The sequence below is a fragment of the Terrapene carolina genome, unplaced genomic scaffold (assembly GCF_002925995.2).
Source record: "Terrapene carolina triunguis isolate 2854851 unplaced genomic scaffold, T_m_triunguis-2.0 Scaffold234, whole genome shotgun sequence".
NCBI lineage: Eukaryota > Metazoa > Chordata > Testudines > Emydidae > Terrapene > Terrapene triunguis.
The window spans coordinates 17,723,939-17,738,612 of record NW_020664585.1 but is presented as its reverse complement, the minus strand read 5'-3'; the positions used below and the strand labels follow the sequence as shown (position 1 = coordinate 17,738,612).

Below are 14,674 nucleotides of genomic sequence, written 5' to 3'. Positions count from 1 at the left end.
ACTGAATTTTGAAAATATCTGTATATAGGGAAAGCTTATAGTTGGTTTGTTGAATGTTCTTATTGCGAACTTCATATCTCTCAAGACTTTCTCAGAACACTTTATCATTTCCCTATTTACATAAAAATAGTTCAGCTAAAAGTCCATGTACTTAAAATGAGGAGTTCTTTACTCACACTTCCACTTTAAAGTGCTTTCAATTCATTTGAATGTTAAAATCCTGTTTTTGTCCTATTTATTTAGAAATATGGACATTTACAAAATTGTCTAATATTCACAGTACAGAACAATGGGTTAAGGCCACTCTCATGCTGATTTCACGGTGTTCAGTTAGTGTGAAGGAAGCAGAAAATGAGTACAAATAACAGTACAATACACGAAGAGAAGGGATGTTCTGATGATTGTGTGATCAAAGCAAATTCATAGTAAGTACTCATGAGAATAAATCAAAGGTTAAAAATTATGTAATAAAACAAGGTCATGTCGTGTAAAAATCTGAGATACAGTATTAGATAATCCACAGTGCCTCCAGGCATATTACTGCACATGAACAACATATAGTAAACACTAGGTGGCACTCATACTTCTAACAGCACTTTTACAATCTCATTCTTTCATTGTTGAGTGCAACTCTTACATCCCTTGTTCTTTTATTATACTTTATCACAATCAGTAACCTGGAAACTTTACCACTAAATGTAAAGACTGGTGTTAATGTAAAGTTGTTTGACATATCAAGCACTTCCAAAAATTGGTTTCTTTTGTAATTTTGCCTCAGCCACATTGTACACCATGTACCTATTACAATAGAGATTGTAAATCTGGAATTAATACTGTAGCCTAATCTAAGTGTATGGAATTGCCTGAAAGGTGCTTGATATAGCAATCTTAATGTTAGTTTTGTTTGTTTTTTTCCTTGCACAAAGAAAGTTCCCAGTTGGCTAGGAACCGGAGGCCAAATAAGTCCTGTTAATCATGGAAAAAATCATGCCCTCTGTGCACACAGCCCTGGTATGACTGGGCCCTTGTAGACTTTGATTTTTCTACAGGTTATGCATCAAACAGTTAAGACTTTATAAAATAAAGGCCTTGTGCTAAAATGAGGTTTGAGTTAGCTAAAAGGGGAAAAATACTGGTCAGGCTTGGATGAAGTGCATTTTTCCATCTCTTTCTATATCCAAGATGGCTGAACAACACTGACACATTAAACTGCTTTGGGCAGACATGAAGCTCAGAAAAATCTCATACAACAAGGAGGATTTTTCAGAAAGTATCAGAGGAATGAAAACTGACCTGTAGTGGAACTGTAGAAATTAGAAAGCTTTGATGATAATCAGAGTTTTTCCCTTCGCATTGTCATTGCTCCCTCTAGATGTTAGAACAGCTTTATGTTTACAGTAAGTGGCCATCACAGCACGTAGAAAGGGCAGCGTGTGGTGTATTGACAGGTGCCGGTAGGATTTTTACAGGTAACAGTCGTCATGAAATAGCTAATTGGGTCAACGATTGCTGTTCTTGTAAAATCATGTGAAAAGCCTGTCTGGAAGTGCTGGCATTAAAATTTTCTTTTGACTGCGTAATGGCTAGAGCCTACTTAAATAGAACAGTAACTCTGCATCCAGCTACTTGCATGGAGTATGACTGAAGACATCAGAAGGCTAATACAAGTTGATTACTTTTAGTGAAGAAAAAAATGTTTGCAATGACCATTCCTTTTCTGTAGGCATGAGTAAAGATGCAACAGTTCAAGTAAAAAAATGAAAGGAAAATACAGTAATTTCTGAAGGGAATGCTCAAAGTTACGAGGCTTACAGAAATCCGCCTCCCTTGCCCAGGTGAGTCTTACTTTCTAGGCTGTGTATCTTTTTGCGACTACTCCCTGCCACTGCACACAAAAAAAATCTTTCAAAAAGTTGATGCATGATAGCACATCCACCCGTGGCTGGCAATCTGCTATTGCAGCATCTGCAGGAACTGTTTTTTAGTCTGACAGTTGGGCCTTGGCTTTCAAGTTAAATTTTGGGGTGGAGCGTGAATATGATACACAAAAGATATCCATCCCTTTCAAATCAGCTGAGGTGTCTTACAAATCTGATGACAATGAGAGAGATACAGGCTGGGATATTGCCGCTAGGTGCATTGGAGAGTCCAGGTATTTCTAATTAGTTTATACGCTGCTCCCAGTCAATTCACAGTTCCTTTCTGCGTTAATGAGGTATACCATCAGCTACAGATTCCCCCCCCCCCCTCTCGCTACAAGCTATATTTATCTTCTCTTGCTTAAAGATTTTTAAATGCACAAAGTTGAATGTTCCTTGTTTTGTAATAGCTTTGCAACTCTGGATTCATTAATGTTTGGAGTTCATGCAAGCGTTCCCATGACTGTGAAAAATCATCTGGTCCTTCTCCACAGCCTCCAACAGGTGGAATAGTGGGGTACCCCGGATGTACCATCAGTTCAATTGTGACTGTTCTGCTTTGCTCATGTTGAGGTGAAAATTGAGTCATCAGAGAGTTTTCCTTGGTAGCAAAAGCCGCCACGGCAGTATCAATGGCGCTCTGAATGTTGCTGACAGACATGTTTTTGCCCATGGTACTCAAACCTATATAAACGTCAGCCCACCTGTTGGGGGGAGGATACAAAAATTAATATGAACAAAAGGCATGAAATGTAGCTGTAGTGTAGACTTCAAAAAAAAGTTAATTTCAAATGATCTTCTGTTAGTGTAAATATTTAAATACAGAATAATACCAAATACAACTACCACTGAACAGGATAACTCATCCTTTCATTATTAACAGACACCAACACAGAGCATCGTCATTTGACACATCAGTTTTTGAACAAAGGCCCCATTCCTGCAGGCTATGCGGTGTGGGAGGACCCTGCTCCCACAGAGCCCCAATGAAGTCAACCCTTGGCCCGCTGCTTTGGTTGGAGAATGTTTAAATGGGGCATGATACAGCTCTTGCTGGGGCCCTGTGGCTGTAGACCCACTTTAGAATGGGGGGAGGAAGGATGGTGACCATGCAGGATACTGTTTACTACTGTATATGAAAATAGTGTGTTTTTATTGAAAGTTTCATTTTTAAAAAATGAATAAATCATAATTTCAGGTTATAGTTACCTCTAATAGCTTAATTTTGCGTAAAGCTGACTCTGTAAAATGGGAAAGCTTGCTAACAGATCTGCCCCCATGTATAGCAGAGACATGCTTGCTTACTTTAGGGACAAAATTACAGGGGTTTACTACAGTTCGTACTGAAGAGCCAACAAACCCAACAGGGAGGCTATGAATTCTTACACATTAGCAACAGAATTGTTAGCTATGTTCCAGCTGCAGGGCCAAACTCTTGATGTTTCACCTGTGCAATCCCAAATGGGTTCAATAGGTGTAAGGGAGTGCAGAATTAAAGTTCCCAGGTATAACTGAGGACAGAACTTGGCCTAGGAAGGCCACTTGTCTGGTGTTAAACTGGACGGTCCTCTTTTTGAAAGATTTGTCCCGTCTGGTACTGGATGTGGTTTTGTCTGGTATTGGCTGGGAGAATGCTGCTCTGCCCCCTCCAGCTCTTAAAAATCGCACCTCTGTGTGGCATGACCTTGAATGCACCATATGTACAAGATCATGCCGATGGGGGCAGGGCAGCAAGCTCTTAAAGACGGAGCCTCCTCTGTGTGGCGTGACCTCACGCACTGGGCATATGAGATCATGCCAGCAGGGGCGGGCCCACGCTGCTCCCGGAAGCACCAGAATGTCGCGTGAGTGGCTGCTTTAATCTGTATTACTGCTAACGGTGCATAAGCAGGCAAGACCCCAACGTGGTTTTCAGATTTCAGGCTGAGTTTGCAGGTCTGACAGCAACTCAGTCTTTTTAATTGTAAACTGATGAAATTTGACATAGCACTATTACTACACAATAAACATAGGGTCATATCAATTATACAGAGTCATGGCCAGAGCACTTTAAGAACTTTGGTTTGAACGGCCTGCACAGATGCTAGAGATCAGTTTCATGGGTCTCTGGCTCTGCCTTTTGGCTTCAGCCATTTTGTCTCCCTCCATCTCTCTGTGATTGTTTTTTGTTGCATGTGTTTGTTTTATCACAGTTTGCCGCCTTTGGCCAGCAGGAGACTAGATGGAGAATGGAACTAAAATAGACACAAACAAACAGAAGTTAGAGAGACAAGGTGGGTGAGGTAATCTCTTTTATTGGCTCAACCTCTGTTAGTGAGGCAAGCTTTTAAGCCACACAGAGCTCTTCTGCAGGTCCTGAAGCTGAAAGCTTGTTTCTCTCACCAACAGAGGGCTGGTCCAATAAAAGATATGACCTCACCCACCTTCTCTCTCTAATATCCTGGCACTGACATGGCTACAACACTGCAAACCGAAGTTGATATTTACATTTTTCCTCATGTCTCACTGGGAGCCTGCAGTGCCACATATCTACCACCCTGTGGTGCTGTGGGAGGCTATAAATCAGCAGCAGTTGTAGGCCAATTGCCTGATTCAAGATGGTGTTTCCTGTAAGTAACCTAGTGCTTGTATCTGTGCCTTTGAGTCCAAAAGAGAGACAAAACACTACAGAAACTGCCCCTTTGAGGTAGGAGAATGCCTGCGCTCGGTTTCTTTAATGGTCTGCGTGGGAAGATGAAGAACATCAAGAACTGGTAGGATCTGAATTCTTTAATATATATATGTGATGGGTGTGTCTGTCTTACCTTATTCCATGTCTTGTAAACACATCTACTGTGTCAAGGGAATCTTTTTCTATTCCCAGATAAAAGTCCATTAGAGGTGGCTCTATCCACGCACAGCTGTGAAGGCCTAGTTCTATTGGCACACGTGTATACTTGATCTCATACTCTTCTAACACCTGTGCAAACACATGTCTAACCTCTACAAGAAAAGCCAGAGAGAATGTAGTTAGAAATTAGATAACTAGGAAATCCGCTCCCCTTTTCCTTACGATTGAAAAATATAATCCCACATGGCCTTTCTCCCCCTGAAAGGGTCATCGGTGGGGCATCCCAAGACCCTCTCCCTTTACTTCCCTCCAACCCACAAAGCACAGTGTCCAAAGAATCCCATCAGCACCTGGTAACATTACTCTGCAGCCGGAGCTGTGCTACTGGCCCCGCACATGGGGTGCCAGCTGCAAGCCCCGTGCCTGCCCCCAGCCTTTTACCCCTGTCTGGGTCCCCCACTCCCGGAGACACGGTACTGCTCCCGGTCCCAGCTGTGGGGGGGAGGGAGGCGCAGACAGGGGTAAGGGGACTGGCTTTTAGCATCCCCACTATTAAAAGGGTTCCAGTGCCACTGGCTGTAAAATGGGAATAAAGATGCTCTCCCCACCTTTGTAAAGCACACTGAGATCTCTGGATGGAAAGTGCTCCATAAATACAAAGCATTATTGGCATTAGGGGCTGTTTGTCCTTGAAGACATCATCAGCTTTAATGTGATCTGCTAACGTGGGATTTTGCAGTGGAGGTTCTTCAGGATGGACACATCCTGAGATATTGTGACTCATACATCGTGACCCTGCTGATACAAGCTGGCTCTGAGTGCACCTTTGTGTGTCAATTTCACCTAGTTGCTTTAAAATCGCCAGCCTCCAGTGAAGTTTTCCATTGCTGCAATGAGCTGATTGGCCTACAATGAGGCTCGCTCTCTATCTGAATCTCTGCTGACGGGTGAAAGGTGACTCCAGTCAGGCCCTGTGATTCTCAGAGACTTGCTGGAAGAGTGGGGCCTCACCCTAGAAATTCCTCACCCTAGAAGTAGCAGCTCCGTGGCCCACTGTCAGATCTCCCAATGTACATCTTTGAGTGAGGCTCAGCTGATCAATTACTGTTGTCATGGGAGACTGGCAGAAATGAAAACCTCTCCAGTCTTGACAGCAGCTGTACTCCATTTACTGCTCCCTGAAGCCAGCACCACAGCTATGGTGGATAAACAGCTTGGCTGAAACCTTCAAAAGTGCATGATATACTTCTGGGTATTTGCAGGCGAAGCTCTGGTGTTAGCACTTCAGAAGGTTTGGCACCTCCTATTGCTACACAAAATCCCCCTAGGCCAGTGTGATCAGTACAATAACTTCTCTCACCAGGCTGGGTCCTCTTGGAAGTGTAATTTGATCAGTTCTTCCTATTATAATTAAATCTAATATTTATTGCCCTTTGTTGTTATAATTAAGTATTAACAGGCAGCATTTGAGTTGTTCTGTAAGAAGGGAAGCCAGGGAAATATCCAGCCTCCACTCAGAAGCTTTAACTTCCCGGGGTGTTTTCAGCATCTATGATCCAGACATGTCTGGGAAACAGGCAGCATTATATGTCTTCCCAACTCCTCTCTGACTGGACCTGCCACCTGCCTCTTTGAACACAGATCTCTGCACTGCATGTATGTGACAGGAAGGGGCACAGGACGGTATAGCATAGCTCCCTTCCTCCCACCCACAAATCTCCCCTCTGTGCCCAGTGAAGAGGGAGAAACATATGAGCTCTAATGTATTGTGTGCAATTCCTTCTACTTAATTATAAGAAATGTGCTGCTGAGATTATAAAGCTGCAGTGAATGGCAGCAAAACAACTGCTGGTTTGAGCAGGGAGTCAGAACAATTCATAGATTCAGAGCATTTAAGGCCAGAAGGGACCCTTACAATCAGCAAGCCAGATCTCCTGCATATCACAAGCCAGAGAGCCTTGCCATTAAAGGAGAGCCCAGCACAGACATCCGGGGGGAGAAGGGAAGATGTTCAAAGGCACAAAATATAGTCAGTCACGTAACTGCCATTCGTATTTCTGTACATCCCCTGCCCCCCCCCAGGGATTAAAGGGTCTCTCGTGCTGGATGGGAACATTTCATGCTATAGTTCTTGACCAAATACCTTTGTGTAAAGGATCATTCAGCAAACCGAGAGTGGGAGGGTTCCCTCAAAGCAGAATTATCCTTAATTTTGGGGGGCTGGGAGGAATATCACCACCACCCTACCTGGGAGAACATGAACATGCTGGTGTCCGTCCATGTGATGAGGGACATGACCTGTCAATTCACGAAAGAGGTCAACTTGTGCCGTTAGCTCCTGTTTCACCTAAATAATGAAGATGGCGGGGGAAGGTGAGGGGGAGAAAGAGAGAGTTGTCACTAGTGCAGCGAATAGGAGACGTCTGGTACAAGGTATTCACTGGAGGACACCCTGCCCCATCCACGACACCGTCCATTATTACTCATGTAGGGCCTGCTCCTCAGGGGTGCTGAGCACCCTCAACTGGCAGCAAAGCCAACCCTGGACTCTGCTCTGTAATTTGCCAAGGGCCCTCAGTTCCCATTAGCTTTCTAGGATCAGGCCCCTAGAGCACTATCTGTGTGCACGGGGCTATACATGCAGAGTGAGATTGTCAAAGCCACCTAAGTATCAGAGGGGTAGCCGTGTTAGTCTGGATCTGTAAAAAGCGACAAAGAGTCCTGTGGCACCTTATAGACTAACAGACGTATTGGAGCATAAGCTTTCGTGGGTGAATACCCACTTCGTCAGATGCATGCATTGGAAATTTCCAGAGGCAGGTATAAATATGCAGGCAAGAATCAGTCTAGAGATAACGAGGTTAGTTCAATCAGGGAGGATGAGGCCCTCTTCTAGCACTTGAGGTGTGAACACCAACGGAGGAGAAACTGCTTTTGTAGTTGTCTAGCCATTCACAGTCTTTGTTTAATCCTGAGCTGATGGTGTCAAATTTGCAAATGAACTGAAGTTCAGCAGTTTCTCTTTGAAGTCTGGTCCTGAAGTTTTTTTGCTGCAGCTCTTCCTAAGGGAGCTGGATTTCCAGTTCCCATTAAAGTGAATGGGAAATAGTTCAGCTCTGACAATCTCAGCCCAACATCCCTGTATGCTCTTTGAGGCAGGCACTGCCGACCTTTCGGTCTGTGCAATGGGGCTGTCCTGGCTGGGGCCTTTAGACACCACTGCCAGGTTCGCTGAGAAGCCTTTCCTTGAATGTTGAGGTGTGAACACCAAGGGAGGAGAGGCTGCTTTTGTGGTTGGCTAGCCATTCACAGTCTTTAGAAGAGGGCCTCATCCTCCCAGATTGAACTAACCTCATCATCTATAAGGTGCCACAGGACTCTTTGTTGCTTTTTACAGATCCACACTAACAGGGCTACCCCTCTGATCCTTGAATGTTGTTATCCATGGCTGAATGCGCAGCTCTTCACAAGCAACAGGGAAGTGAAGGCTCTTGGCTTTCGCCAGCCTTTGTATGGGTGATTCCTACCCTGACCATGCACCTTAGCACTTGTTACTATGCTCCTGGGCCTCTCCTGAAGATACACCCAGAGGTGTTAAATTGTGTGGTGGCTTCGTGTTCTGAAAGAGTCACTGGGGACTAGATTTAAGCCACGAAATGTCTCTTGCTTGCTACCAAAATCCTGTTTGAACACAGATGAAAACCTCTTGCACCAATCCACCAAGTCAATGTGTTTAACATACTCTGATGATTCAAGCTGACAACTATCAGAATCAAACAGTTTCTCAGCAGGCAAATTAATCCTAATAAGCACTTCTATTGATTTCCCATGCAATGATCTCAGGACACCTTATAAACAATAATTCCTGTAAAACCCCATCCACTTAGGTAAGCGGTTATAACATAGCCGCATGTGGGGAAACTGAGGCACGGAGAAGCGCTGTGACTTGCCCATAGTCACAAGGCAGATCTAGGAGTAGAACCCAGAGCGCCTGCCTGCCAGGCTCCTGCTCCAACTACACCCTGAGCTCTGACCTGGAGAAGCTTTCCACATGACCTATGGATGAGCAATAAAGCAAAATGATTTTAGGGCAAGTTATGTCTATGGAAAGTGTTTGGGTAGTGTCGGCTGATTTTTCTCCCACCTCTGACATTTTCAGGAGACCTTTTGCTAGAACCGTCCTGAATCCCATCTTTCCGTGGAAGAATCCGTCTTTGTTGAGCAGGGAGGAGTTCTTCTTGAGTGCCGTGCAGACAGGAGAGCCCTCGGACAGGTTGGCGTGCAGACCTATTGGAATGTTATGCCTAGAACATGAACAAAAGGCTGGTTAAGTTTCCCCTTCCTGTAGCCAGTGAGTGAGAGCCTAGTTAAGGAGCTGGATTTATGTGGAGGGGTTTCATTGTCTCTTTTAATTATGGAATTTAGAGATGCTGCTCCTCTGGAAAGAGAGGCAGAGCGAGATGCTGAACAAGAGTAGATCCTCTCCAGGGATCAATCCTGTGTTGTCTGCTGGGAGACAATCTGATAGGTCCCTTCCACTTCAAATGTCTTGGATTCTGTGCGACAGACTAGCAGGAACAGTAGCAATGAAACATCTTGGGCCAAACTCTGCCCCGCTGTAACTCCACTGTAGTGAATTTGGCCCTCATCACCCTGCTTCTGACAGCAGTTCCCTGGTATTTTCATTGACAATGCATCCAGAGATGGCATTTATTACATTAAAAATACATTGTTTACGGGATATTCCAGGTTTGCCTGACCGCTTATTTTTAAGATGCCCTTTGATAAAATCCAGTTATAGACAGTACATAAGACATATAGATATTATGGTAACAGTGCAAGCTACGAGTGTATGGTAAGAAACACCAGAGTTTAAGGGCAACTCAGTTCAACAGGCTGGATTTGTGATCACAGACAGTGCCCAGGTCTTCTGTTTATGTACAAGGACAATTGCTGACTGAACAACATGGATGGTGTTGTACAAGTTAGCACTTACCTCTATTAGAGAAGGATGGTAACAGCAGAGAGTTGGCAGAGGATAAATGCAAAGCCTATACTTAAATAACAGCAAGGGTCTGACTTAATAACTGCGGATTAAAAATTAACAAAAGCCAGCAGATCTCTTAAAATGTAATTTACTGAAATGCTTTGCATAGCAATTACATTTTCTTGCTCAGTGTTTATTATGGTTTCCCCTACAATGAATACAGGAACCACAAGTACTTAGATATGTTGTTAGTTTCTCTATTGCTTCTGGAAACGCTTCTGTGTTGGCTAAATTCTGCTTTGAAACCTCTCCCAGAGCTACTCCTGGGTCTCCTAAAGACCCAGGAAGGGGTGGAGGAATAATATAGTGCCTCTCTCTCTAGCTCTGCTGCCACCAGGCTGCTGTGTTAGAGCACTCCCAACTCTCTCAAGTAAGAGGCTCTGAGTGGCCACTTTGAGGGACTTTGCCATTGTACCTTCATAACTGAAAACTGTCGGGTTTTTAACAATTTCAATCCAACCTTTCATGTGACCTTTCCATGTAGCTGCTACAAAGGGCAGTAGGAACTCTCCGGCATGATGGATTCCACAACAAAGCCAGCAAAAGTGAACTTATTATTTCAAAACTCCACACGCTAACTAGCCCCACTCCTGGGTTCCCCAGTGTGTCCTGACTTCTATAAGCCCCACTTTTAGACTACTTGGGGCGGCAGCACTGGTGTCAGCTACATGGGGTGCCCTAGTATGGACAGGGCTCTGGCTCCAGCAGCTGTTTCCAGCCATGTCCTCTGAACACATTTACCTGACACGGCGCCGAAAACCGCTGCTGGAGCCAGAGAACCTTCTACACAAGGGCCCCAATGCAGTTAATACCAATGCAGCTGAACCCACCTGGGAACTATGTTACCCTTCCCCGGTGTAGCTCTGCTTATGGGGTTTGAACTTTCCCAAAGACAGGGCACTCGATGGGGCTGGAATACTTACAATGGATATTCTGTATGGTTTGCATGTGGGAGTTTTCTAGTTGTGGGGAGGGGATAGGAAAGCCTGAAGAAAGGCTCTAGAGGCCACTGGATCCATAGGGAATGCAGTGGACAGTCCCCTGGATTGTGGGGAATCCATGAGCACATCCCGCTCCAACGGCGTTGCTTCTTGGCTTCCCTTCCCCTCAGCAGATATGCTGAAGTCACAAGGGTAAGAGAGCTGGGCTTGTTTTCACTGTAAAAGGAGGCTTTGAGGTAACTCCAGAGCATGTTCCGAAACTTTGGCTAAGATCAGTTGACCATCTGATAAGTCCTCTATTGAGGAGCTATATTCTGCTCTGGCAAAGGGATTGACCCTCTGCTCTTGTAGATCTCTAACTTTATAGTCCTCTGAGGGGTATTGATAACGTGTCATCTTCCTGTTCTACATGTGTGTGTTTTCTTTGGGATACCATAAGCCATTTAACGCTGAGTCCCTGCATGTATTCAGCAACAGATGCTCTGCAATGAGTGGTGTTCCTAACAATTCCAACGCTGGGGACAGATACTCTCCCATGTTAACTAAACTGGATGGAAAACAAAAGCAAAAGTAATATTTTGGCAGTGATTAGCACTGCCACAAGGGGACAGGGCTCTGTTCCTGATGCCAGGCACACTTTATTCAGGTCAGTGGGGTACAGGTGTATGGAGGGAACAACACCAGAACCTGACCCAGTGTCCACTGAAGTCAATAGGAGCTTTTCCACTGACTCCAATGGGCATTACGTCTACAGGCTTCAGTACCTCTCAGAACCGAAAAGGAACCTCTCCAGCCACTGATGAGCAATAAGAATGGAAAGGGATGGTGAAAGCTGAGATATGTGGGGAGGATCCCAAAGACTCATATCCATTAGGAACAGGGAGGGACAACCCTTACCCTTCCTTAGAAGAAAATTTCCAGCCTGGGGCAGATAATTGTCTCACACCTACACAGCAGCAATACTTTACTCTTGCACGGCTCTTTACAAAGGAGGGGAGGGATTGTTATCCTCACTGCACTGATTGACACACACAGACAATAACTTGTCCAAGGTTACACAGCAGATCAGTGGCCAAACAGAATGCAGCTCTCCTGGCTTGCAGTCTGGTACCCTCTCCACCCATTTACTATGCACGGGCCCCCTTCCGGAATGAGCATTGTCAGTCACTCCTGGCCACTAACACAAATGGTTTTTAAACAATCTGAATCCAAACCCCATCTAATTCAACTGATACCATTTGTAAAGCAGAATAGTTGTATCTGATGACACCGCTGATTTATCACAACCACAGTTGCTGTCAATGGCCTGAAATGCAAAACACTAAACGTATTGAAGAGAGTCCCTAAAGTAAGCTGGGGAATTCACTTGGTCTCTAAATCAATTTTACCCAGTGTGTTAAGCAATAACCACAATTCTAGGATCAGTTGACAGAGACCTGCAAATGTATGTTTACAAGATTGTCTGGATAATCTCTGGGTAATATACAGAGAGGCAACAGCTGTGCAGCATCAGGATTTAACTAAATTGTGATTAAACAAAGCCTAAATGACACAATTTCTGTGAACTCGGGCGCACACCTCGTGACTAATACCCAATGGAGCTATCCACAGGAATCAGACAAGGAGGATTTAGTAAGCTCCTTGGGGCAGAATTCTAGTCTGTTCTGTGTTCTGTACCACACTGAGCATATTGTCAGCACTCAATAATGGGACAGCATCCAGTTACTTCTCCTGAGTAAAGGGTAACTGTCAAAGCCAACCCACTGGCTGTGTTCTCAAAAACCTTTATGCATCATGCAAATCAGGGATAGGGAAGGAGAACACACTCTTGTGGTAAATGCAAACAAGGGAGGGAAATAAACCAGGTAAATGAGTCACTGGAATCGTTTCCTTTTCAAGGATCTGTTGTTTCTCAGGGTGAGTGCTCTAAGCAAATGTTCCTGCTGAAACAATTGACCTTTCTGCAGTCACAATAAATGCCGAGTTCAGAATGTAGTTGAGTATCTCTGGTTACTGGGAGCTTCATGCATAACTGTATTAAACTTGCTGTTAACATATCCATCAGCTTTCTGAACATGTCTGTCTCCTGACCCCAAGTCCTGACCAGCCATATGCTGGGCCCAGTGCAAAACCTGGGATTCATTCTTTGAGACCAGTATCTTCAGTTGTTTTGAATTCCTAGCTGGGAATCTGGAAGGGATCTTCCTAGGCCCTTACACAGAGCTCTTGCTTTAAGCTGCATGTCATCGAATAGCAGTGCTGGTGGGTGAATTCTATTCTCTTCCTTTATAAGTAAATGGATCTCTGTTGGCATCCTGTTTATATCCCTACCTTGGAAACCGCCAGCTGGCTGGGCTTGTCGGCTTTTATTACAAGTGGTGACAGGATAAAGATAGAAATATCTGCATACAGATGTCACGTTAGTAAATATCACAGTGTCTGACACCAGGGAAAGCAATGCTCTGCTGTGCAATGCTTACAAGAACTTATGCCAGCAGAGCACCTTTGGACTTCTGCTTGGCAAATACAAACACATTTACACAAATAAGGTTGTTGCATAAGAGTTGGTCACTGCCTCCCTCTGGCAAACTTTAAGATCTGGTCAAAGAACACATCTAATTGTCATGCATCTTGTTCTTGTTTTTCTTCCCATTATTTCTGATTACAAAGCCTTTTATACAGAGACAAGGCTTCTTAGGCCTGATCTACATTAAAAACTTTTGTTGGTATAGTAATGTTGGTTAGGGGTGTAGTTTTATTATGACACTTTTATACTGGCAAAAGCCCTCAAGTAGACGCAGTTTATACCTGCAAAAAAGTCCTTTTGGCATATAGGTTACTTCATGGGGGGAGCTTGTATAAGCTATACCGGTAAAAGCACTCTTTTGTTGGAGTAATCGGATACCAATTACCTGAATGAAATAAACGACAGCAGCAAAAGCACACTTTTGCTGGTATAAGCTGCGCCTACAGTAGGAGGGTTTGCTGGAATAGCTATCCCAATAAACCCTATCTAGGGTAATGTCACTGGCTGGCCCTCGAGGCAAGCCAGGCTCAGCCTTTTCTATCACATACTAACTAGCCCCCAGCTGATAGTGATACGGCAGTTTAATGATCATTAGTGATCCCAGCTGCAGGGAATCATGAACTGCTACTTACATAGAGCTAGGAGTTCAGTGGGGGGAGAGTGGATTGCAAAGCAGGGTCCGGCACCTGTGGGGGTAGAAGCTCTGAGCTAGGGTTTAACCAAGGACAAAGTCAGGTAGAAGGGCCCCCAGGGAGTAGGTTAGGCTCCTGTGGGGGAAGCCCTGAGCCAGGGCTGACCAGAGTAAGGAGATGTCATGGGGAACCTGCCAAGGAGGCAGTGAGGGAAAACCTGCGAAGACAAGAAGTAACAAAGGGAGAACTCTGCCGGAGCAGGTCAGGCTCCTGAGAGGGAGGCCTGAGGAAGGGCCCATAGAAACATTGCAATGGAGCCTGAGAGGGTGGAAGAATTATTATTTGGACATTTAGCTTCGACTGTCAGTTGGACCTTGTGCTACCCCAGAAGGGGACTGAACTTTCTGACTTGGCCAGAGGGCTGAGCCACAAGAGACCTGGTGAGAGGCAGACAGCTTCCAGGAGGCACTGGCGACAAGGGCCCCTTGCAGCATTGCACCCTGATGTCAGAGGGGTGATCTGGAGGCTGAGTACGCTACTTCGCAGGCAGACAAGGCCTTATACTGTGCTGCCCCCATTCATTCAATGGTTGGGTCATCACAGCTCACTGAGGAAGTGAGGGCGATGTGGTTAGCAATCAGATGAGAGGGTGGAGGGAACAGCAGAAATACTTCCAGATTAGGTAAATGTCAAGCAGGAGGATCAGAATGAAGTCACTGTTTACACACACGTTTTGCAATTAGCGTTGACGGGAAAGGAAGTGAAAACAGAGGGCAAT

The 14,674-nt window shown here is 44.8% G+C and overlaps 1 protein-coding gene across 4 annotated transcripts in view; it reads right to left on the bottom strand.

The window, feature by feature from the left end:
- Window positions 1-2,248: 2,248 nt before the first annotated feature.
- The window catches only part of YDJC (YdjC chitooligosaccharide deacetylase homolog), a 54,819-nt gene continuing 42,393 nt past the window's right edge, over window positions 2,249-14,674 (bottom strand). For all 4 annotated transcript variants that reach the window (XM_024219512.3, XM_024219511.2, XM_024219506.2 and 1 more), the window contains 4 exons: window positions 8,894-9,053; window positions 6,997-7,096; window positions 4,724-4,901; window positions 2,249-2,623 (listed from right to left, as the gene is read on the bottom strand). In XM_024219512.3, coding sequence (XP_024075280.1) covers window positions 2,281-2,623; window positions 4,724-4,901; window positions 6,997-7,096; window positions 8,894-9,053 — 781 coding nt within the window. In that variant the 3' untranslated portion in view covers window positions 2,249-2,280. The remainder of the gene's footprint in view (window positions 2,624-4,723; window positions 4,902-6,996; window positions 7,097-8,893; window positions 9,054-14,674) is intronic.